We start from the raw sequence: 22,670 nt of genomic DNA on the forward strand, positions 1-22,670 counted from the left end.
ACTAAGTGAATAGGCCTAATAATTTGGGAATTTGGAATGACATGCAAGACAATTAATAATATTTCAATTTTGAGTAACAGTATGGGCTATTTTTGAAACTTTGCTATTGAAGGATGGATCTGTGATACATACATTGAGTATGAAACACATTAAGATACTAAACAGAAATATGCTGGAAGTTTGTCCAACTTTAAAATGTAAATGTCTGTGTGGTTCCATGTGGCCTACCAGTAGCACAAAAAATGTACACCCCCTCGATCATTGAAGTTGAATATTAGATAGAACATAAAATTGTTGTAATAATTGCCCCTCTGGAACTTTTTTCCGATGTTCATATAATTGATATCCATCAATATTGACATGAGTAGTACTTTTTGAAGGATAGGCAAATTTATTTGTGCATTATGCTCAGCTGTTTTTGAAGATGTGAACGGCCCAAATGTTACATATTACTAAGAATAAGTAGCATCTTCATGATTGATCTTGTGTGATTCCTATTTCTAATTTTCTATACGGCAATACTAATGTGGATACGATTCAGTAAACCCTTCTTGCGGTTTTGAGTTCACATAGCCTAACGGAATAGGATATGATGCAAGTATTGGCTCTTTGCAAATCTGTTGCAATCCTCATAACATGTCACACACTCGGAAAAAAAGCACACCCAAATAGCAATCTTAGTGTTTAGTTCAGTTTCAAAAGGATTGACAAAAGCTGGACTGCAGGATTGCTTTTTTTTTTAGAGCGTTGAGACCAGTGGTTCTTAACCTGGGTTCGATCGAACCCAAGGGGTTCGGTGAATCGGTCTCGGGGGTTGACCTCCTCTGCCATGGAGGTTAAGACACACCCGACTCAACAGGTCAATTAGTAATGACACGCCACTTGACCATCGCTGGCTGCAGATGATCACATGACATTGCTTGTCCAATCAGTGCTGCGGGAAATTTAGTTCGCTCAGCAGTCACCGTGTGACTATCGTGATAGTACGTTATGCAATTTAAAAAACCTTAATCCATGTAATTTTATTTACTTTTTCCCGCTTTTAATAAATGTGTTTTTTTAATGTCTTGAATATATAAAAAATAGTATTTTTATTTTTCACTAATAAAGGGTTCGGAGACCTTTCTGAGCTCAATTAATATTCATTGTAACCCCAGAAAATGTCTTTGAGTAATTTAATTTATTTTGCAGTATTTAATTTTGACTTTTACAGGCAGGATTTAATATTTAATTGTCTGTGACAGAAAATGACAAATACAGAATATCATGTGTTGGCACAAGTTTGACATGAACATGAAGTGATTTAATAAAGAACTCAACAGATTTTTTTTTTTTTTACATTAAACATTGTTTCTTTTGTTTGTTTTTTTAAATCATGTAGTATTTAAAGAGATGAATTTAATGGTTCTATTTGGTACCACCACTCCTTTGTGAGGCGCGTGGCAGCCATGACCAAACATGTTTCCTTCTCCAAGGATGAGTCATAGTTATAGGAAGGAAGAAAGTCCCAGCCCTTTCATCCAATGCGATCATTGATCATGGTCCATGTCTGCACCCCCTCATACCTTCGTCATCTGCTTCTCTGACGAAGTTGTGGTAGCATGAGTAGTGATGCTGGTTCTGGGTGTGTGGTCCTCACTGAGTAGGTGCAAGATGTTGCACAGGGAGCGGTTCATGGTGTCTTTGAAGCTTCGTCCGAGACACACATAAAGCAACGGGTTGAGGCAGCTGTTGAAGTAAGCCAGGCATAAGGTCAAAACATGGGCCAGGTACACGGATGGGTGGTGAGGGGAATGCCGAGGGGTCGCCAACAACACGAAGTCGACAATGTGCAGGGGCAGCCAGCACAGGAAGAAGCTGAGCACCACGGAAACGATGACTCTCAGCGTCCGCTTGGAGCGACTCCTGCTGGCTGTCGCTTTACTGTCAGCTCTTCTGTAGACCATCAAGTGGCAGACGACGATGACCAGGAAGGGCAAGAGGAATCCCAACAGGAAGCGGAATGTTGTGACGAGCCAGGCGCTTTGCCGATTGTAAATCGTCAAACATTCGCGCTTGTGCTCGCCCGCCGTGATCTCCTGAGCGTACACAAACTGAGGGATGCTTCCTATTAGGGCCAGACACCACACCGCAACACAACCCAGGACAGCATACTTGGTTCCTCTGTTGTTGTGGGACCACACAGGCCTGGCCACCAACAAACAACGATCTAGACTTATGATGACGAGCTGCAAGACGCTGCAATACATCACCAGGTAGAAGAGGCCTTTGACCAACGTGCACGCCAACGGACCAAAGTGCCAGTGGTCATCGTGGGCAAGAGGCACCATGAGAAGAGGCAACGAGAGGCAACACAGGAGGTCTGCCAGCGCTAGGTTGAGAAACCAGATGGATGTGACCGACGCGGGCATTTTGAAACCGGTCACCCACACCACGATGGCATTCCCAGGAACGCCAAACAAAACCACAAGGGCATAGAAGGTCAGCGCCACGATCTGAATGGGCTGAATCTTGGGCCTCATGATGTCGGGAAAGTCGGGAAACGTGAAGTTGCCAGCCGGAATGCTGAAGTTGAAGTCAAAGATGTCATTGAAGTCATAGAGGTTGTCCATGATTAAGCTGCAAATTCAAGACAAAATGTTAGCGATGTGGCTTCACAGCATGGACGCTGCCCCCAACATTTTCTCTGTCCCACAACTTTTGGAGACTTACTACCGGTAATTTTTACAAACCCTGCCAAGTAAAACAGGGAAGCGTCTAACGGGCAGGGGGGGGTTACGTTCTCCACTCTCTGCCTTCTATCAATAAAATGTCACCTCTAAATCCAAATGATCAACATTTAGTAATCAATCGTAATACTGAAGTGAAAGGTTCACAAACAGAAATTCAATTTAAAATTTGAAATGAAAGTTTTCACAAATAATGTGCATCTTCAAAAGATTTGACTTACGGTGTCACAGCTGTTGATGTTGCACTCGTGACTTAGCTGGGAGGAAGTTATGTGCTTTTCTCGTTTTGCAATGTTTTATACCCCAAACTCACACACACACACACGCACGCACGCACACACACACGCTTGTGCGAATATAATCGCACTAATGCAGACTCGTACTTGCACACAGACATATCTGACATGCATTTTTTTTTAAACATGAAAACTTTTTTTCTTTAGGAATTCTTCAGCAGCACAACAGCTGTCATTTCTTATGTACATAAATGAACAATAAATACAGATAATGCCCATATATTTTGAAATATATACATTAAATAATGAAATACTCTTTCTAATTCTTTCTAATTTGACACACTTCTCAAGAGATAACAAAATATGTAAGAACACGTCTCCCTACTCGTCTGGCTGCACTGTCTCACCCACACACATACTGTACACTCAGCAGAAGCATTTTTATGCGACCTTTTTTAAAAAAACAGTGACGTGCGATAAGGTTCATGACTGGTCAGGCTTTCATGTCAGTCAGAATTGTGAATTTATGAGCCAGACAGAATGGCAAATTTGATATTACATTAGCTGATAGATATTAAAATGTTTTTTTAAAAATTTAAAATGATATCCTTTGTTTGGCTGGCAAGCACTTCACTGTACTCCACCTAGCATCCGAAGACATGGAGGATAGGCTTCAGCACCCCCACGACCCTTTTAAGGAGAAGGAGATCGGATAATGGATGGAGGGATCTGTTTTTTTTGTAAGGGAAGCCTATTCGTCAAACTCCCTACCCCATAAATGACCTTCCAAAGGGCAATATACGTAGGGGTGGGTTATTACATGTTCAAGAATCGTGATATTACAGTGATCCGGAGTGAGCTGTAGTTTTACATTTTTGTGCTGTTGAGTAGAAAATGTTTTCATGATTTTGATCATCTTATTCATTTTGTTGTAAAAAAATGAAGTATGCTAATAATAGCTCTTATTTGTCAGTAAGCATGCTATAAAACTGGTCATTTAAAAATCCCAATAGTGGAATCTGTGGCGATTTTTTTTTCATAGCCCCCAATCACCCCTCCAAAAATGAGCCCCCCCCCCCCCCCGCCATGGTTTAGGTAGCCCCTCCCTGGTATAGATGGTGAACTGATTGGTTCGCTGGACTTCAAAATATTGTCAGCTATTTTTGAAGATTTGAGCAACCCAATTTTGACTCATTACTACAAATAATGTGTTAATGTTTGATATTGTGTAATTTCCGATGAATAATGTTCTATAAGGAAATACGCAGATGCGTGTCAGCAAGCTTCCCTGTTATTTTGAGTGTGACATTGCCTAACAGCACAAGATTTGAGGCGCGTATTGGCTTTGTCTTTCTGCAGGAAAGGAGGTAGGGCAGCAATTAATGATTATTTTATTAATTGGTTAATCTTTGGATTATTTTATCGATTACTCGATAAATCGGATGAAAAAACATCAGTTTGCTTTCATGGAGGACTAGAGAAATCGGATATTCCCTGTTCAGAAGCTGAAGTTCTGAGGATGTGGATGATTATAAATTAAAAGAGGTATCTAAATAATCATTTATGAAAAATAAGAATCAATTAGATATAGCAATTTTATCACAGAGTGTAAAAATACAGATCCAAAAAAAAAAACTTTTTGAGGAAAAATGCATTGTTTTTTTCATCCAATTTATAGAGTAAATCGATTGATAGTGTGTCATGAACATTCACAGATTGTGGCAGTGGGGCAAAATACTTTACGGGCATGTTTATTTTGATCATTTATACAAATGTACATTAAATCCACAGGTCAGCCTCGACACAAAACCGACTGATATATTTCCATAACAATATATGACTACAGCTCTCAGTTTTATCCGAATTGCTCTACAAACCAGAGCTGCCTTTTTTGGCAATGATGAGTTCTTAAAAAATAAATATAAACAATGATGACTACTGTAGTCACCATTGCTTTGGAAAGCATTGATGACAGAGTTCACAACGCTAATGGCTCTTTGGGGAGCAGAGAAAAAGGGACAAAATAATATGCAAAGTCAGCACCTCCTCTTAGAGCACGATGACTCACGGACCTTCCAAAATCTGAAACATAACACAAAGGTTCTAAAAGTCGGGGTGGGGGGGTTTCACACACAGAAATGGTAATGTTCAGTGAATGTTTGCATTTTGCAGTGTGTGGTTTTGTGATTATCTTCATCAGTGTGTTGCCAAGTGAGCAAACATGCCCATTTATGGTTTCTCTGTGAGCTTCACTGGCTATTTATCAGCACTTGAAAATATTTTCCTCTGAGCACTGCCTTTGAGTCTTTCAGCTCACATGCATAATCTTTCCGCATCAGTGTCAACTTATTGTTTCGTCATCGGGTCTTCAGAGGGTTCGGTTGAGGGCCGAAACACAGTTAGGTGGAAGTGTAGGGGTGTCATCTTGAAATGCATCCGATTGTAGGTCTGAAAAGACAAAATTGAAAAGTGAATGTGAAAACCGCATAATTGATAAAAGCTTCTTTTTTTTTTTCTTTAGGTGGACCACTTTGAGAAGCACTCGCACATACAGGAACAGGACCAACGGAAGCAATTGGGCAAGACCTTCAACAAACAGCAGCTGAAGAAAAAATATCTCTGGTGGCGTTTTTTTCTACAAATACCCATTCCAAAGAAGTTGGCATGTTGTGTAACATAAAGAAAAAAAACGAATCTACTGATTGGCAAATCCTTTTCAACCTACATTCAAATGAATCCACTATAACCTTCACCCTCAGCACTTGGGTGTGTCCTACGCCCCACTGCAGCACACATTAGTCCCACCCAACAGTTTAGCGAGACACCGAAACGGTCCTGTTATTACGTGTGGAGATAACAAAGCCATTGTGGAGCGAGAAGGCGTCGTTACAGCAGGAAGTTGCACGGTTGATGCTGTCTGAGCTCCGCAGCAGTGTGAAGGAAATGAAAGGGATACTCATGGATTTTTGGAGGACTAACAGCTCCCATGCCCAACTAACCCAACTCTATCCCCGCCTCCATTTTTCATCCGAGTGCTTATGGAAACAGTCCAAAGCTTTGAGTTCCTCAGAGTCTGGTTTTCTCGGGATTTTACGTGGGCTGCTGCCAAAAGCATAAAGAAGCCACACCAATGCCTTTATTTCCTCTGGAGATTGAGGCATTTCGGTCTCAGCTTTCCGATCCTTCCTTCCATTTTTCCACTGTGTTTATGGTGGAGAGCACACAGACCATCCTCCATTACATTTGGCGCAGATACTGTAGTACTCTGCTGCTGACAGAAATTCTGACGCAGATGCAAAAGGGCTTATAAACAGGAGACTCCGTTCCAGTGAAAATTTTGAAGTGGCACAATGGGAGAAAATATTCTGTAAAGTGAAATAATCTAACCTTTCTGAAGTTATTAACAATTAAAACATAGCCCATGCGGGTTATAAAAATATACCAACTGAAGACTGAATTGTCCATAAGAAGGTGTGTGCAAATGGCAAATGGGCTTTTGGATTGGCTGACAACCGGTTCAGGGTGTACCCCGCCTCGAATCCCAAATTCAGCTCGGTTAGGCTCCAACTCATCTGTGACCCTAATAAAGACGAGCCTTACAGAAAAGAAAAATGGCTCCTTAAAAACTAACCCTAACGCAAACCTCAACATGTCTCACCAATGAGTGTCAATCCTTGCTGCTGGCTCAGAATAACTGATGCTGTCGCCTCCTCATTCTCCTCTTCCTCCTCTCCCCAATCAGCAATGTTGGCTGGGGGGATACACTGCTCCAAGAAGAGGTCCTCCTCATCCTCATCCGTGTCCACGTTTTCCGGGGGCCAGCGCAGTTCGCCGCTCTCCACCTCGCTCACTTCAGTGGGCTCCACAACAATGGAAGGTAGACGCTCCCTCTGGTGGTTCTGAGCCAAGCTGTTCAAAGACGTCTCCGGGCCAAGCACTACCTCGACTGGGTCAGGGAATATCTGAAGGAAGAGGAAGGGGAGCAAATGTAAGCGGAAAGGTGACAATTGAGTCGTTGTTGTGTTGCTGAGCGTAAATTGAAATTTGTGTTGTCTTCCAAAGGCCAGAAATAGTCCTGCCATATCATATCATGGTGACGATCGATAATTCTCTTATTTTGTGCTCAGTTGTGTTGCTATTTTTGAATTATCATTACTAATACAATTACTTGGTTGTGACTGTTGCTCTTGCATAAATGCTACAGACATCATGAGGCCCTGTTTTGACGGGTTGGTGTATCTGATTCAATCGGATGGACATTTATGCAAGAGCTGTTATTTTTGTCACTGTTTTTGTTGTTTATCTGCACACGCGGTTAGTAAAGCGAATGGTTCGATTCCATCTACAAAGGGTGTTGAGCTCAATGAATTTCTGTAATTTAGTGGTCGTGCAAATAGTATTTCTCTGTTTTAAGGTTTACTCTTAAGCTGATCTGGACTTGACTTGGAGTCTGACCTTTGTGACTCGAAATTGATTTGGACTCGATAAAAGTGGACTTTGACTACAGCCCTGCATCCCTGCTTTTAAGGCCGCAAGTATGTAATTGACTTCCTAGTCACTGTCAAATATTTTGCTAATATATTAACTCAAGCCACTGTCACGCTTCACTTCATAAAAAATTACGATGTGACTTTGTATGCGTTTGATGCCCCCCGCCTCCAACCACTGAATATCTGAATAAATCTCACAGAAGAACAAGAAGAAAATGCAAATTCCACACAGAAATCTGAACCAAGACTCGGATGCCAAACCTCCAGCTGCGAGGCAAAACCACAGCCTCCACCAAGCTAAATGAGGCATTTTGGATAGACGCATTTCACATGGCCGAACTAAAGATAACGTACCTGGAAGGGCAATCTGTGTTCCTTCCGTTGCAGATTTTCAGGGTGTAAATCCTGACCACTTAGCTCCTCCATCCCTCTGCAAGACACAACAAAAGCACCACAGTACAGAAAGTCAACTTCTGCACACCATACAAAAAAACCCAAAAGTTTACTATCTCCCAATACTTTCAGAGAGCAGTCTCTTGCCTTAAAATAAAGTTGAGCTCCTGGCGATCATACCATCACCAACATAAACCAACAAGAAGGCTCACTGTGGTTGTTTGTAACAACTTTATGAGGTTTTACACAAAACCACAAACAGTTTGCTGAAGTCATGTGATTATGAATTAACCTTCATAATTAGGGAGGAATGTCATCCTTGGGTCCCTGAGAATCCTTAACTGCACTGGAAAGAAAATACACTCTCTAACCCAAAACCATGTGGTGCAAGTTACATTCCTCGCTTAATGAAATTTGCAAACGTTTTGGAAAAGCTCGTGCCACTGATGCTATTGCCATGAACACACACTGTCAGGCTCTGACATTTCTTCACACGGTTCCTGAAAGGCATTTAGAGTATTTCGATACAAAAAATTTACGTAAACTACAAGCTCAACGTCAGCTTTCTCAGGCTCAATGATCTCAGGTTTACGGTCACTCCTACATTTCTAAAGCTGCCAGACTAAGTGAATTATGTGGCTGCGCTTGCTTGTGTGTCATCACATGGCGTCTCCTGTGATACTCGCACACACACACACACACACACACACACACACACAGATTAGTGCAAAGTCAAACAGAGCTTTGCACAAAAATGGATTATGTCTGCTGCTGCTCATAATTCATGTTGTGACAGCGAGCCATGCCGAACACATGGACTCAACGCCCTCCTTCCGAAAGAGACAGTGGGAGCCTGGCTTCTGAGTTTCATTGGCCACGAACCATTTGCTGCACTCTCCAAACGTGATAGTTGATGTGAGACATGCCAAGGTCCCCTGTTATCTTAGTCTGCAAAGATTCCTGATGTGGAGCCCGCAGTGTGTTCAATGGACGCTTAAAAACAAATTTCTTCACTCCGGCTCCATATGACTTCAATCTCTTTGAGGTGTCCAAAACAGATGAGAGGGGTATCAAGAAAGACTAAGGATCTGTCTGAATCCGTGTTTTATAACCCTCACTATTTGCTTTTTCTTTTTTATTGCTGTCTCTCTGGCTCCATCCCCGCTTTAGTCTCACTTTATTGACTTTCAGAGTCATGGGTAACACGCAATCTGGTAAAATCGTGCTGACTGCTTAATGACATCTCAGCTGAAAGACAAATCTCATCTCAGTGTTACTTTATATAGAATCTGCTTTGGGCCCTTTGGAGTGTTTGGTAACAGCAACACTTAAGGGGTGTTCACACGGCACACATTTGCTCCGGCGCTGCACCGATGTATTTTGTTGCGATATATTTTGCACCGCAGCAAATTGTGTGGAGCGTTCACACGTACAAAGCCGCTGAGCGTGTCTGCAACGGCACAGCGTCGGTGCAGCCCCACTTGCGTTCACACGGCAGTTTCTGCAGAAGAGCAAAACGACAGAAAACAAATGAGCTGTCGTGTTGGTTCTTTTTAAAATGTATACACAACTCAAGCGACTACTGGACAGGCACGTCCTTCTCCTTCTCGGTCTCCGTGCCTTCTGCTCGAGAGTGACCGCCCCCGAAAACGTAAATCAACGATGACTTCAATGACACTCAGAAAAGCAAACACATCATGCGCCAAACAGAAAATCAAGAGAGGAAATCACTAAATCAATTATATGGGGGGCGGGGGGTTGTGAACACACAACAAAGGAACAAACTACACTAACAACTCCGAGACAGTCCAGTCTCCTACAAAAGGAAAGATGTTACCAACCAAGTCTTGTGTCATTATTAAACAAACACATGACGGAAGTCCGACAGAGCATGAAAGCAACGCATTTTCGCCGTACGTAAACTCTTCACAAGCATTTGCTCTGGAGCAAATTTAACCCAGTTGCGTTCACACGTGCAAATTTACATCGGTGCTGCTTCGCAAACGAGCATTTGCTCCGGAGCAAATTTTTAAACCACCTCCCTGAGGTGGATCAAATTTGGTCCGGTGTAAGCCTTTTTCCGGGGCTACGCCGGAGCTAATTTGCACGTGTGAACGCTCTACTGGGGCAGCCCCGGTGTAGCACCGGACCAAATCTTGCCGTGTGAACACCCCTTTAGATATCATGTTTTAGATACGGTGTTTTGCACAAATATGATCGATAAACTTCCATGCAGGACTGAATGTAGTTAGTTAGTTAGTTTGTTCGTTCATTTCCTTCACGTACTGTGTCCTTAACTGCACAATGTAAATGATCAAATGTGTAACATATTACATGGTATATGTGAAATGTAACATGTATGCACATGAACTAATGTTAGCGCAAATTTGATTCTTTCTGGCTAAATATCCTTTTAGATGATTTTGAGATCCCTTTTTTTTTTACTTAAATTATTTGGCAGACGACATCAAAAATGTAATCTGACCTTCCCCATCTAACTATGGTGTACTTGAATTGCACATCTGTGAATTGTTGAATTTCAAAATGTGGAAATAGCGTGTGAAAGAAACGTTATGCAGCAAGAGCATACTAATAGCCACTTGCAGACAACAACATGACAAACAGCTCTATCTGGTGGCCAGGTGCTGCATGACTTGCAAACAAAATGACTGACACTGGGAATTAATTATAAGCATGGGTTTTTTTGTTTGTTTGTTTGTTTGTTTTTTGTGAAGACCCCTCTTCATGGGGAGTATGAAGTAATGAATGTGCCTTTGTAAACGCTTGTAGGGCTTTTTTTATGGTTTGTTTATGAGGAAGAAAAAGGACAAATATGGTCTAAAAATGTCCCATAAACTTCCCCTTTGACCTTTGTCAAACTAAGGTCATAGCAAATGTGAATGTGTATGCTCCGTTTGTTTTCAGGCAAGAATTACTTAAATTGCAATTGAAGAAACACTGCTTGGCCAAAACCCAGGACGCTCATCTGTTCTCGTTCTCACTGGATCAGCTTTGCAGGGAACGTTGCCATTTTTGACCCAGTTGTGGAACATGTACAAAACGATTTCTGAGATTTTGAGGATGACAATTGTGTCAAACTAAGCCGTTTGTGTGCCACCTGGGATGGAAACTTACAGGAGCTATTATGAAGAAGCTTAGCATCCATGTAATCCTCTCCATATACACTCTCTCTGAACACCTGTGCATTTCCACTCACTCCACAGCCTGGGTTTGCCGTCTCAAATAAATTATGCTAAAACTACAAGACTGCAAGATGCAACTTTATGTTTTCAAGCAATCACTTTCATGAGTAGGGCATTGCTTTTATTCACAACTACACAATCGACGGAAACTACACACATATAAATGAATTAATACATTTCCAATCAGCCATAATTGCAAAAATATAAATATATACAGTATTGTTGTGATAGTAAAAATGGAAACCCAGGAGTGCTTCAATGAACATTGTAAACATCTATATTTTTATGTGTAACATAAGAGTTTTGCTATCAAGGATGACCTTTCCAATTCAGGTCCAAAATCAGGTCAAGGATGAGAATGATGCCTCTAATGAAAAACAACCCCCCCCCTTACCCTTTGTTTGCTGTCAGGTCTTCTTCGTCCCCATCTTGACACAGATTGACTGTGGTGAAGACAGTGGGCACGGTTTGCATAATGCGTGCTTCGGGAGGAGGTAAACAGCTCCCGCAGCTTTCCCCCTCTGCGAGGCTGTTGATGTCCAGGACAAGGCCTGGATGGGGTCGTCCCACGCCTTCAAAGATCCTCAGCAGATGAGGATGGTGGATGACCCTGCTCCAGTTTGGACAGCACCTGCCTCACTTGTGCAGCCTCAAATCCAACTTTGCCAACATGTGCTCCCTTCAAACTTCCCTCCTTGTGTCATTGTCCTCCCTCTCCTAGCCCAAACTACAAGTAGGCTTTGGATTAGCGTCTCTTTCGATTACACCGGCTTGATGGGTGACGTCAGCCAGGCTTGACAGTCCCCTCTGATGAGTTGGCACAGCGCATCGTTGGTGCATGTGCAAGGGCACACATGCAGAGGGCGAGCCCTGTCGACGAAGAGCAGCCTGACTCCCCAGTTGCATTACTGCTTGCATGTAGCTCCAAGTTTTTGCATCTTTTTGTGTGTTGTTTGAGTCCTGACATCTTGTTTGTTGAAGAGATTCCTTTGTCTCATTCGAGCAATCTGAACTCTTTGTGTGCTGCTGCGCCATCAGTGAATTTAGACTTGGATGATTCATGGAATTAGCTCAGGGATCAATGGCTCAGGCTTGGGGAGGGGAGACAGAGGGATATACAGTATATATATAAATAACGGGCAGCAGGGACTGCTTAACAGTGTTTCTATGGACACCAACATAATCCTTTCTGTGGGCTGTTTATGGAATAACAAAGTAGTAAAAAAACTGCACAAAGTTGCATCTTTTTTTAAAGGAAATGCATAATCCCAATAATGTTTATCTTACGTTTTTGACCAATTTAAAAACATTGAACAGTCTTCTTGGCCATAACAGCTAGAAACATTTTTTCTACATTGTAAATCAAAATTCTTATCTTTAATTATGTGAAAGATTGATAGTGGGCTATTTATTTTCCGTGTCACATTTTCATTATTTAACATATTTCATTTCATATTATTTGATTATCTATGTATCACTTACACGTGACATTAAGATGACATATTTATTGTAGTTTATATTGAAATGCTACTCAGGAAAATGTTTTACAAAACAGGCTACTGGATATAAGTGCATTTCAATAACTTTGAATGTTGAACTTGATTTACTTCAGGAGTTCAATTTATAAAAACAGAATTTTAGAAATGAAGACGCACGACACATGACGAAATATTTGATGACTTTAGTTTTTGTCCTCCAACCACTAAGAGGCGCTGTCTTAATTACAAACGCTTCAACACAATCACGCGCATGCACACTTCGGTGTTTTCTGAGTGTCGTTCATATTTGCGCCTCGAGATCGTAGGAACTGTTTAGCGTAACTGAAATAAACTTAGATTGTATTTTTCCATCCTTCAACAGGAGTCATTCTAATGGACTTGGAAACCGGGACATACGAGCCGGGCTTTGTGGGGATCCGGTTTTGTCAAGAGTGGTAAGATTGTGATATATCGGTTTAGTTCAATAAAACTAGCTATGTTGCAAAATGGGATGGCAACGCTAAGGGATTTTAATATCTGCGTCTTAAATTTTACTCGATATTTGAATAGAGGGATTATCGTTTTATGTCGTCTTTATTTTTCAGTAACAACATGTTGTATCCAAAAGAAGATAAGGAGAATCGGATCTTACTCTACGCGGTAAGATTGTGAGAGTTTATACTGCAGTCTACTAGCGTGTTGAATCAATTCTTGTTGATATGATCAATTTTAAAATCACGATAACTGTCAAAACCGGACTCCATAATAGTAGAATGGGGATTCCTTCATAAAAGCACAAGGTTGCTCGTCATTCAAGATTCAGTAATTGACAGAAATTAATTTGCCGCCTTTCATTTCTGAATTTTGAAATCATCTTATCTCACAGTGCAGAAATTGTGACTACCAGCAAGAGGCGGACAACAGCTGCATTTATGTCAATAAGATTACTCATGAGGTTGAGTAAGTATGAACATTGATGTATTTTTGAACTGCACAATTATGTGTACAGAATTAAGTGACGTTTATATAACTTAAACCTGTCTATTTTTGATTCGTGGCGTTCACGTAGAATGTTTGATGTTCCAGTCCAACCCAACTGTATTTGTTCAACACATACAGCTTAGCCAAGTGGTGTACTCGGCAATAAAGAACATCAACGAGAAAATAGTTTCACATATACAGTATACTGAACTCAACTCAACTCAACTGTATTTATAGAGCACTGAAAATTATTAAAAATGTATCCTGATATTTACGGCAGTCAGCGCAGTCAGGCGGAAAAGGAGTAATTGTCTTCACATGGAGTTGTGTTTTATAACATATCATTTACCTAATCTGTTTATTTGTTTCAAGCTGCAAAAAATAAATATTGTAGTACCCTGTTCACCAACATTCTTTCTCTCCCCCTTTTCTGCAGTGAATTGACCCAAATCATTGCTGATGTATCTCAAGATCCAACGTTACCAAGAACAGAAGACCACCCCTGCCCCAAGTAAGTTTTACTGCTCTGACTGTGTATCAATTTATACTGTACTGAAACGAATACATTTCATATGAAAACTAAGTCATCCATGACGCTTGATGATAATCAGACATACGCATGGTGGAATTTTGTGAATTCCTTCACAAAATTCGAAAAGGTTGCTTGTGGACACACTTTTGTAACATTTTGTTTCATGTGGATACATGAGCACACCACATTTGAAATAACTTGTCTTCATTTCTAGGAATAATTTGTGGTATCGTGTGTCATAGAAAATATTGATTTTGTTAGGAATGTTTGTGTGTATTCATTTATGTTCCACAATGTGTACCGTACATCCCTCCATCCATTCTCCGATACGCTTTATCCTCACAAGGGCTGCAGGGTGTGCTGGAGCCTATCCCACCTGTCTTTGGGCAGTAGGTAGGGGACACCCTGAACCGGTTGTCAGTCAATCGCAGGGCACACAGAGACGAACAACCATCCGCGCTCACACTCACACCTAGGGACAATTTAGAGTGATCAATCAGCCTGTCATGCCAGAGTATCCCACGCAGGCACCGGGAGAACATGCAAACTCCACACAGGAGGGCTGGATCTGGAATCGCACTGTGAGGTCGACGTGCTAACCACTGGACCACTGGGCCGCCGCGTGTACCGTACATTCATTTACATACAATGGAATCAATCATCTTGTGTGACCACTAGAGGAAACTGCAAAATTTCACGTCGGGCTGTCACAATTCCCGTGACACCTTTTCTGACACACCTCTGATATGTGCTGTTTATACAATAGATATTCGTGTATCTGGAAATATATATGTAGGTTTGTATTATCGTTTGTATATCATTATGTGTATACATTATTTGGAGTGAAGTGGGTGATATAACTCAATGTTTACATGATATTATGCTGCAGTTAAACCATGTCACTCCCCAGATGCGGTCACAAGGAGGCAGTGTTCTTCCAGTCACACAGCATGAAAGCTGAGGTAATCGGTTTTGGGGCGTGGGGGGGGGTTCAATTTAATGTCCTCCAAATCCGTTTAAATACCATACACACACATATGCATGACAGCATCAGAAGTGATTGGAGGCTATAGTGGGATACATTATGGTCTTGAAGTGAATTCTGCAGGAGATGGATTCTAATCATACATTGTGTTCCAACGTAGGATGCAATGAGGCTTTACTACGTCTGCACAGCCCCACATTGTGGACACAGATGGACAGAATAGTGTGCATGGCAACTTCGTCAGACATCTTGTGAATATAGTTGTGTTTTGTTGGTTCTTTATGAGCATTCGTCCTTTTCACTTGGTTTTGTTATTAAAACAATAATTTGTTTCAATCGTAGGTTTGTGTCATTTTATTGACAGGTGGGCAACTGCCACCAGTAACCTCTTGACATTGAAATCTCACCATTTACATTGTACACTTACTTCTTGTAGGAAGGCAATAGCTGCTTTACTTTTGTATCATTCTTGAACTGCTGACCTAATACTCAGCTGTTTGAAAGCTATAAAAGCACATAAACGACACTGTAGCATTTGGGTGACGAGGGACTGTTAATTTTATGCAAAAGTACGTACAAAATTCCAAAACCCCAAAATACACAGACTTGGGAGTTTATATTTAGACTATTACAAATAGCAACTGATTTGGTGGAATTGTCAATATAAATGAATATAACAACATGTAACATAGACACATTCATGTATGTGTATTAATTTGAGAAAATTCGGATGCACGCTTTTTATTTTTCATAACGCATTGCCGAGGTATATCGGTGGAGGGGGGGGGGGGGGGCAAGTGTGCGATCATTGTGATCATGCGCATTTGCTGCTTCACGCGGCTTTCCCCAAAAGAGGTTCCCCTGTGCTCCTGAGCCACTTCGAATCAAGAGTCAAGGCTGTCCTGACCACGCGTCTGTTTGCAACTCCGCTCTTATTTCGTTTCTCATCCCGAACATGGAGACCCTCAAGACTTTGCACGGTTTCTGCCACACGTCTTCGTTCAGCAACAGTGCCCTACTATTGTGGAAGGACCGGGAGACGTCCAGTCACCAGGACGGGAGCGCACTGGCTGATTCCAAACAAATGAGAAATGTCAAAGACGAGAGAAGCGCCCCGAAAGCAGACAAACCTCCTTTTAGTTACAACGCTCTCATCATGATGGCCATCCGCCAAAGTCCGGAACGACGTCTCACGCTGAGCGGCATCTACGAGTTTATCATGCACAATTTTCCTTTCTACAGACACAACAGACGTGGATGGCAAAACTCAATACGGCACAACTTAAGTCTAAACAAGTGTTTCGTCAAAGTGCCGCGACATTACGACGATCCAGGTAAAGGCAGCTATTGGATGCTGGACTCGTGCAGCGAGGAAGTCTTCATCGGGAGCACCTCGGGGAAGCTCCGGCGCAGGACCACAGTTAGGACCAGAACTGGTACCTCCTTTGTATCCAAGGGAGCTGCGGTTCGCGTGATGTCCAACAGCTCCGTTTACTGGCCGGTACCATATTTTATGCCCGTCCCGGTACCGGTGCGCACGCACCGCTTGGAAGCAGAGCATCACGCGAGTACGCACCCTCGCGTGTCCACGTCGCTTGAACACGCATCACGACCCATCTGTGGAAGTCCGGGAGGTTCCGGTACGAGCAGCTTTGTGCAAGCGCACCAGGAGATGTCTTATATTGGACTCATCAGTGCGCAAAACATTTGGCGAGGAGAATTTGGCATCGATTCCTTCTCGACATCCATCCCGACGTGCACCTGTTCTCTGCCGGACCAATTTTCTCTCAGCATGATCTCAGGGCCAACCAACTTCTTCTAAAATGTGGACATTAATATGCCCGTTTTGGGGAAATTCTCTTTACATTTTAGAACACCATTGAATAGGAAGGTATATGCAAATTTAAAATGGTATCAATTATATTGAGGAATTTATTTTGGCTAGTGTATTACAGCAATGCCCATGATTTTTCTTTTGCCTCTATTCCGTGTATTTTTAAGTGAACCTGTAAACTAAGGCTGAAGTACCCATGTTTTTTTCATTATTATGGTTTGTATATTCATCAATGTTTACTACCTAGTCTAGTAATAGTTATAGTCCAGTAATCCACTATCTGGTGTCACTAGATATATTTATTAGCCTGAAACAAATTCTTTAAGTGTCAGAATGAAACCTGCATGAGACGCTTCTTATGTAATAGTGAACAATCATATCAGTCTGAATAAAGTGCTTTTAAAATGCTGTACTTTATTGACTAAATTGTAGTTCACAATGTTATCTTTTTTACAGAGATGAGTTTGTTCTCATATAGGCTATTTCAATTTTAAAAAAGTTACATATGCAAAAATTAAATCGTTAAAAAATCAGAGCACCTTTAGATTAATATAAAAAGTAAAGTGTCCCACCTTTTGGGGACTGTTGAGAAACCACACTGCACCACTCAGTTGCACACAAGCAGATTTTATCCATGCAAAGCGATCTCAACTCGTTGATCTGCCATTTGACGGTCAAGTGAACGGAGTGCACACACTCAGGCGTCTGTCTGTCTCTTACCAGGAAGCCAATCTACTCATGTCTCATTATGCTTTGTAGGTAATGTTGTCAACATCGCCAATCTCTCTGTCTCATCAGTTACTCACACACACTTTTTCCCTAGTGCTTGATGTGTCGAAGAAGAAAAACAAAGACCAATCTGTCTGGGGCTGTAGTATCAATTTGCTTGCTCTTTATCCATTACTTAACTGAAAGAGTACCTGTGTTTGGTGTATCAATATAGGTTCAAGCTATCTTAAGCATAATTGTTTGCACTTCTGCCTCATAGTTGAAAGGTCAATGGTTCAAATATCATCTCAGACCATGAGGGCAAGCATGATTAAAAAATGGATGGAATATCACAAAGTGGTGCATTATTACATACTGACACACTTCCAGGAGTACAGAGGATCCTTGGTTTGCCAGCATCTGAAGTTTTAAGGTTATGAACATGATGAACTAGTTTTGAAATGGTGACGTCATTAAACAACCCGGAAGATCTATCCATTTCAGGCGCGGAACATCCGGAAGTAGTACTGCCCCCCACGCGAGAAGCAATCGTTCCACTTACGGAGGAAGTCGAAACGCGAGGACTGCAGTTTGGCTGAACATTGGCAATCATGTGAGTATTTATCTCTATTAAAACAGAGAGGGGTCGGGATATAGGCTACACTTACAGAGTGTATACTCTAAAAATAATAATATTGTTTATAATTGCAGCGATTGTCATAAACGTTAGCAATGTTACTGACATTAGCCTAAGCCACTTAGCCTGAGCTAACCTGACCCTTTGTTTTCCGTTCACGTGTAAGTGCCATTAATAACTCTTTAGCTACGTATGCTTTGTTTATATAAAAACCCTAAACTCTCACAACAATGTAGTTTCAAGGTCCGAAGCAATAAAACGCCGTTCTTGCTCAAATGCTAATATCGAATGCTAATGCTTCCAATAGTACTACTTAAATAATAAATAAATGCAAACATTTTACCCATGTGGTGAGTAGATTTATGGCAATGCAAGGTGTTTTAGGAATTGGCAATTGCCCAATTTTGTTTTGGATTATACATTCTGTACACTTGTAATAATGGCTTCATTTTTTTCTGTTACGTCAAAATCGCCATTGAATGTGGCGATGGTTTCACTGCAACTATGATATATATTTATTTATACTGTTTTTTATACTTTTTTATTGTAGGAGTTTGTTAACCAAGCCCAAGTCAGAAATGAGCCCAGAAGAGCTCCAGAAACGTGAAGAGGAGGAATTCAACACAGGCCCCCTGTCTGTGCTAACCCAGTCAGTCAAGAACAACACACAAGTCCTCATCAACTGTCGCAACAACAAAAAGTTGCTTGGGAGAGTCAAAGCTTTTGACAGGTACTCAGCAAATTGTGACGTGCATTTATTTTAATGAGAAAAATTAAATTTAGATGTCAGATTTAAGACTTGTTTTGGGATTTATGTTTCAGGCATTGCAACATGGTCTTAGAGAATGTGAAGGAGATGTGGACTGAAGTTCCCAAGAGTGGCAAAGGAAAGAAAAAGTCGAAACCGGTGAATAAGGATCGCTACATCTCTAAAATGTTTCTCAGAGGGGACTCTGTTATTGTTGTGCTGAGAAATCCTCTCATCACAGGCAAGTGAACTTAATGGCATCCTGTGGATTGTCCCAGGTCTATCTCTATCCTTTTTTTTTTTTCATGGAAACTTTTGTTGTTTTTGTTTATTGTTTCCTACTTGTAAGACACAATGTCCAAAGAAAATAGGGCTTTGATTTATCTACAGAAGGCTTCTGTATTTTGCATTTTAATAAAAAAAATGACTGTCATCGTAGCTCCAATTGTGCAAGGATTTGTATTTTTTAATTTTGTTTCCTTTAATTTCCATCATAAATTCGGAGGGACATACTATATTCAAAAGTAGTTTCATTTTAGGACCGCTACTTCAACGTCTACATCACACATTACATCACATTGTGCATCAAAGAGAGCAATGACCCTCCTCCCACAGCACCATTTCCCTCTCCCCAGATGGAATCATACGTGTCAGATCCCTCTTTCTGTATTCCCCCATCTTGTGAAATGCATACTCCACACAGGAGCTCTTCGACCATTCCTCTTTGCACAGTCGCTCAAAATCATCGAACAGCCCGAGTCCTGTCTTCTGCACTCTCCTCTTCAGCTCACTTCAAGGTTTTCAATGGGGTTGAGGTCTAGGAGCTTAATTCTGTGGTGAACCGTTTCTCCAATTTTCAGCATGACAGAATTTTTATGAGATAAAGAATTTAATTCATTTAAAGACTTTTAAGACATCTTAACCAGGGTGCCAATAATTAAGCGGGCACTTTCAGTACAATGCTCGAACAACTTAACCTTCCTTCTTTTGTTGCTACGGATCTACAGCTATACTGAAATAAATACATTTAAAATGAATCCCCGGCGCTCATGTTTTATATTAATTGACAAAGATGAAAATAACGGACATTTTCTCTATTATACAAACCGAATTTCAATGAAATTGGGACATTATGTTCAACAAAATACGATTTGCAAATCATCGGGTCTCTTCTGTGGACACACCCACACTGTCTGAAATTTGGGAGAAGCCAAGGTCTCTATTTTGGATTGTATAAACTTTGTCAAATGTACTGTATGTGTAACATACAGCACATTTTCCAAGATTTTGGAGCCTCATTTAATATACTTGCCAATTTTCTTAATTATTAAATTATAAATCTTAATAATTATTGTTATTATTGTATTACTCATTCAAGTTTGGAAGGCTTGTTAAGATATTCTCTGTTATTGGGGAAAAAAATTTATATGACTTACCTAATATTTTCATTGCCCACAGTCGTAATTGATTCTCAACTGATTTCTCGAGGTCTCTTTTCAAAAGTCTCTTTTGTTTCCCTTCAGATTTTGGGTGGTGAGCATCCCTGAGCAGGAAGGCAGATGTTTTATTTAGTAGGTAAGCGATAAGAAGAAGGAGGAAGTGTGATTATGATAGCAATCGGTCAGGCATCAATGCCCGAGCAATGCGAGATCCCACCAGGGCATTGATGGTTGCTGCAACCCGACCCGCTACTGTACTTTGTTCACAAGCAGAACTACGGCCCAAGTGTAGGGGGCCACCAGAAGGAAGAGGGGAATATGTGTCAACATACAAATGGCATAAACAGCAAACACACAAATGCATGTAGGGCTACTTACATACATAAGGGAGTGGACTGTACAATATTGTACTGTTTTAAGGAGCTATTTCTCACCTTTTAATGTAGGATTTCAGACATGGTTGTGAAATTAAAGTGCAAAACCTAAACATTGATTAGTAAGTGATGCATAGCAAGTCTGTAACCGTCTGTCAACGCTTTACTTTGTACACACACTTAGTCAAGATGTCATAATTGTCTTCATTGTGATTAATAATTATCAATCATAAATGTATTTCATGTCCATGTTATTGCTTTGTTGTTGTAATGTTAAATATAATTGAGGATCGAAAAGGAGCAGAGGTCAATGGTCAAATCGGTTCATTTTTCAGTAAAGCGTTTAGATTCTTCGTCCTGGGAGCTGCAGAGCAGAAGCACACACTTCACATGGTGACTGCATAGTCACTGTCATTGTGTGACACCGACATCTAGTGGAAATTTGAGGGTTATACATAGAGTACAGTAAACTCGTAAGTAAAGACGGAAAATTGTCTATCGTATGTTAGGGACAAACGTAAACTTGCATGCAGACAGAAATACTTTTATTTTTTTCACGATAGCAATAAAAAAAAATCATATTCAATTTACGTTTAGCAATAAGTGGTCAATATGTAATGTCGAATTTTAACTAATTGTACGCCTTATGAGGCTAAAGGTTTACAAAACATTGACCTCAGCTTACATGTGCAGACGTCATGGGTTCAAATCTGGCCACGGCGTCCGATGGAGGGCGGGGGGGCTGTCATGATCACATTCTGTTAGTGTCCAGAGGTGACAGAGGCGTTCCCGTTTTTCTTGCTACCCACCTGTTGGACATCATAATTGTTGGGACTATTAGGGACCTCGTGGACCTGCGTCAAAGATATTGGATAATTTTGCCTTGCGCAAGTCTTTGTTTATGTGCATTTTGTCTAGACACTCTCTTACTATGCTCGTTCTGTTTTTGGCTCTTGCCTTGTTTTATGTTTTCTCCTTATTTTATTTATTTATTTGGTTATTTATTTATTTTAGGCTCTTGTCTTTGCTTATTTAAGTAAGTATTTCTTGGTGTGTTTAAGTCTATCTAAAGTTTGTTCTCCGTGCAGTTTTGTCTTGTACTTTTGTTACAAGCTCTTTTTGTTTGGCTTTTTTCCTTGCCCTGTGCAAGCACTTTTTGTTTTTTTCGCATTATTCCTGGCTTGTTGTCCAGCATCATTATTTGTACTTTGTCGGCCTTGCGCCTATTTTTGTAAAGAAGTCTTTTTGTTTGATCAACTTTCCTGAGTCTATATTTGTCGGGTCTGATTCTGTCCGGAACCTTCCGGACGGCCGACGTCAACCAGTCCAGGGTGTAGCCCGCCTACTGCCCAAAGACTCCAGCACACTCGTGAGGATTAGCGTATCATATAACGGATGGATGACCATGTTGTTGGTGGTAGTCACTGTGTACAAGATTGTAGGGGGGAAAAAGAGCATTCTGTGATATTCTTCACCTACTAGTTCTCAATCTGTTATTAGTTCACTGGAAATGTCATTGATCTTCATTTGTTGTCTACTTGCATACTTGAACAAGTTCAGAGCTGTTATGTTTCCAAACTTTCACAACAATCTCTCCATGTTCATTGGCCTGCTCAAATGTCTTTTTTTTTTTTAAATTTCCATTCCATAGCTTCTGTCAGTCAGCCAGTTGTTAAGGAGAGTGACCGACTGACGTCAAGGTCTGGAAATAAAGTTGCGGTACTGAAGAGAAACCCATAATTATGCCATGACTTTCTTTCAATATTTTAAGAACTGTGGTACTAGTTGGGAACTCAACCAAATTGGGCAACATGTTCCAGCACATGCTCATACAAGATCTGTATGCTATCCTCTGCAAAACTGTACATTCACTGATGAGAAAGAAAGTAAGACTTTACTCGAC

The 22,670-nt window shown here is 41.0% G+C and overlaps 5 protein-coding genes and 1 long non-coding RNA gene across 7 annotated transcripts; 4 read left to right on the forward strand and 2 right to left on the reverse strand.

The window, feature by feature from the left end:
* Window positions 1-1,269: 1,269 nt before the first annotated feature.
* Window positions 1,270-2,993, reverse strand: c5ar1 (complement C5a receptor 1). The gene is made up of 2 exons (XM_086125459.1): window positions 2,951-2,993; window positions 1,270-2,619 (listed from the first exon to the last, which is right to left on the reverse strand). Exon 2 carries the CDS (start codon window positions 2,610-2,612, stop codon window positions 1,560-1,562), a length of 1,053 nt encoding a protein of 350 aa, XP_085981585.1. The 5' UTR covers window positions 2,613-2,619; window positions 2,951-2,993; the 3' UTR covers window positions 1,270-1,559.
* A 1,272-nt stretch (window positions 2,994-4,265) lies between these two features.
* On the forward strand, window positions 4,266-7,562 carry LOC147196998 (uncharacterized). Its single transcript, XR_015102550.1, has 4 exons — window positions 4,266-4,332; window positions 5,487-5,587; window positions 6,708-6,953; window positions 7,380-7,562. It is a non-coding gene; the product is annotated as an uncharacterized LOC147196998 (long non-coding RNA).
* On the reverse strand, window positions 4,701-11,772 carry lbhl (LBH regulator of WNT signaling pathway, like). Of its 2 annotated transcripts, XM_086126277.1 has the most exons (5): window positions 11,446-11,772; window positions 9,282-9,349; window positions 7,810-7,885; window positions 6,624-6,927; window positions 4,701-5,413 (listed from the first exon to the last, which is right to left on the reverse strand). In XM_086126277.1, exons 3-5 carry the CDS (start codon window positions 7,879-7,881, stop codon window positions 5,334-5,336), a joined length of 456 nt encoding a protein of 151 aa, XP_085982403.1. In that variant the 5' UTR covers window positions 7,882-7,885; window positions 9,282-9,349; window positions 11,446-11,772; the 3' UTR covers window positions 4,701-5,333. The 2 variants fall into 2 exon arrangements, with proteins under 2 accessions (XP_085982403.1, XP_085982402.1); XM_086126276.1 differs by lacking the exon at window positions 9,282-9,349.
* Window positions 11,773-12,804: 1,032 nt separating this feature from the next.
* polr2i (RNA polymerase II subunit I) lies at window positions 12,805-15,363 on the forward strand. Its single transcript, XM_086126334.1, has 6 exons — window positions 12,805-12,984; window positions 13,135-13,189; window positions 13,416-13,489; window positions 13,947-14,021; window positions 14,953-15,004; window positions 15,188-15,363. Exons 1-6 carry the CDS (start codon window positions 12,923-12,925, stop codon window positions 15,248-15,250), a joined length of 381 nt encoding a protein of 126 aa, XP_085982460.1. The 5' UTR covers window positions 12,805-12,922; the 3' UTR covers window positions 15,251-15,363.
* Window positions 15,364-15,835: 472 nt separating this feature from the next.
* Window positions 15,836-17,124, forward strand: LOC147197001 (forkhead box protein G1-like). Its single transcript, XM_086126333.1, has one exon. The coding sequence runs from the start codon at window positions 15,983-15,985 to the stop codon at window positions 16,847-16,849; it is 867 nt and encodes a 288-aa protein (XP_085982459.1). The 5' UTR covers window positions 15,836-15,982; the 3' UTR covers window positions 16,850-17,124.
* Window positions 17,125-18,078: 954 nt separating this feature from the next.
* Window positions 18,079-19,392, forward strand: snrpd2 (small nuclear ribonucleoprotein D2 polypeptide). Its single transcript, XM_086126178.1, has 3 exons — window positions 18,079-18,182; window positions 18,757-18,936; window positions 19,029-19,392. Coding segments are annotated over exons 1-3 (357 nt in total). The 5' UTR covers window positions 18,079-18,180; the 3' UTR covers window positions 19,204-19,392.
* Window positions 19,393-22,670: the final 3,278 nt, after the last annotated feature.

The sequence above is a fragment of the Hippocampus guttulatus genome, chromosome 12 (genome assembly GCF_054856545.1).
Source record: "Hippocampus guttulatus isolate MCC_2025c chromosome 12, RoL_Hgut_1.0, whole genome shotgun sequence".
Classification (NCBI taxonomy): domain Eukaryota; kingdom Metazoa; phylum Chordata; class Actinopteri; order Syngnathiformes; family Syngnathidae; genus Hippocampus; species Hippocampus guttulatus.

Excerpts from the sequence above, each read along its gene's own strand:
- c5ar1 (XM_086125459.1), bottom strand. The coding sequence starts at position 2,612 with ATGGACAACCTCTATGACTTCAATGACATCTTTGACTTCAACTTCAGC.
- lbhl (XM_086126276.1), bottom strand. The coding sequence starts at position 11,525 with ATGCAAACCGTGCCCACTGTCTTCACCACAGTCAATCTGTGTCAAGAT. Across the intron at positions 6,928-7,809 it reads AACACAGATTGCCCTTCCAG|ATATTCCCTGACCCAGTCGA; the intron begins GTACGTTATCTT and ends CTCTTCCTTCAG. Across the intron at positions 5,414-6,623 it reads GCAAGGATTGACACTCATTG|ACCTACAATCGGATGCATTT; the intron begins GTGAGACATGTT and ends TTGTCTTTTCAG.
- polr2i (XM_086126334.1), top strand. The coding sequence starts at position 12,923 with ATGGACTTGGAAACCGGGACATACGAGCCGGGCTTTGTGGGGATCCGG. Across the intron at positions 13,190-13,415 it reads ATCGGATCTTACTCTACGCG|TGCAGAAATTGTGACTACCA; the intron begins GTAAGATTGTGA and ends CTTATCTCACAG. Across the intron at positions 13,490-13,946 it reads AAGATTACTCATGAGGTTGA|TGAATTGACCCAAATCATTG; the intron begins GTAAGTATGAAC and ends CCTTTTCTGCAG.
- LOC147197001 (XM_086126333.1), top strand. The coding sequence starts at position 15,983 with ATGGAGACCCTCAAGACTTTGCACGGTTTCTGCCACACGTCTTCGTTC.
- snrpd2 (XM_086126178.1), top strand. Across the intron at positions 18,937-19,028 it reads AGAGTCAAAGCTTTTGACAG|GCATTGCAACATGGTCTTAG; the intron begins GTACTCAGCAAA and ends TTTATGTTTCAG.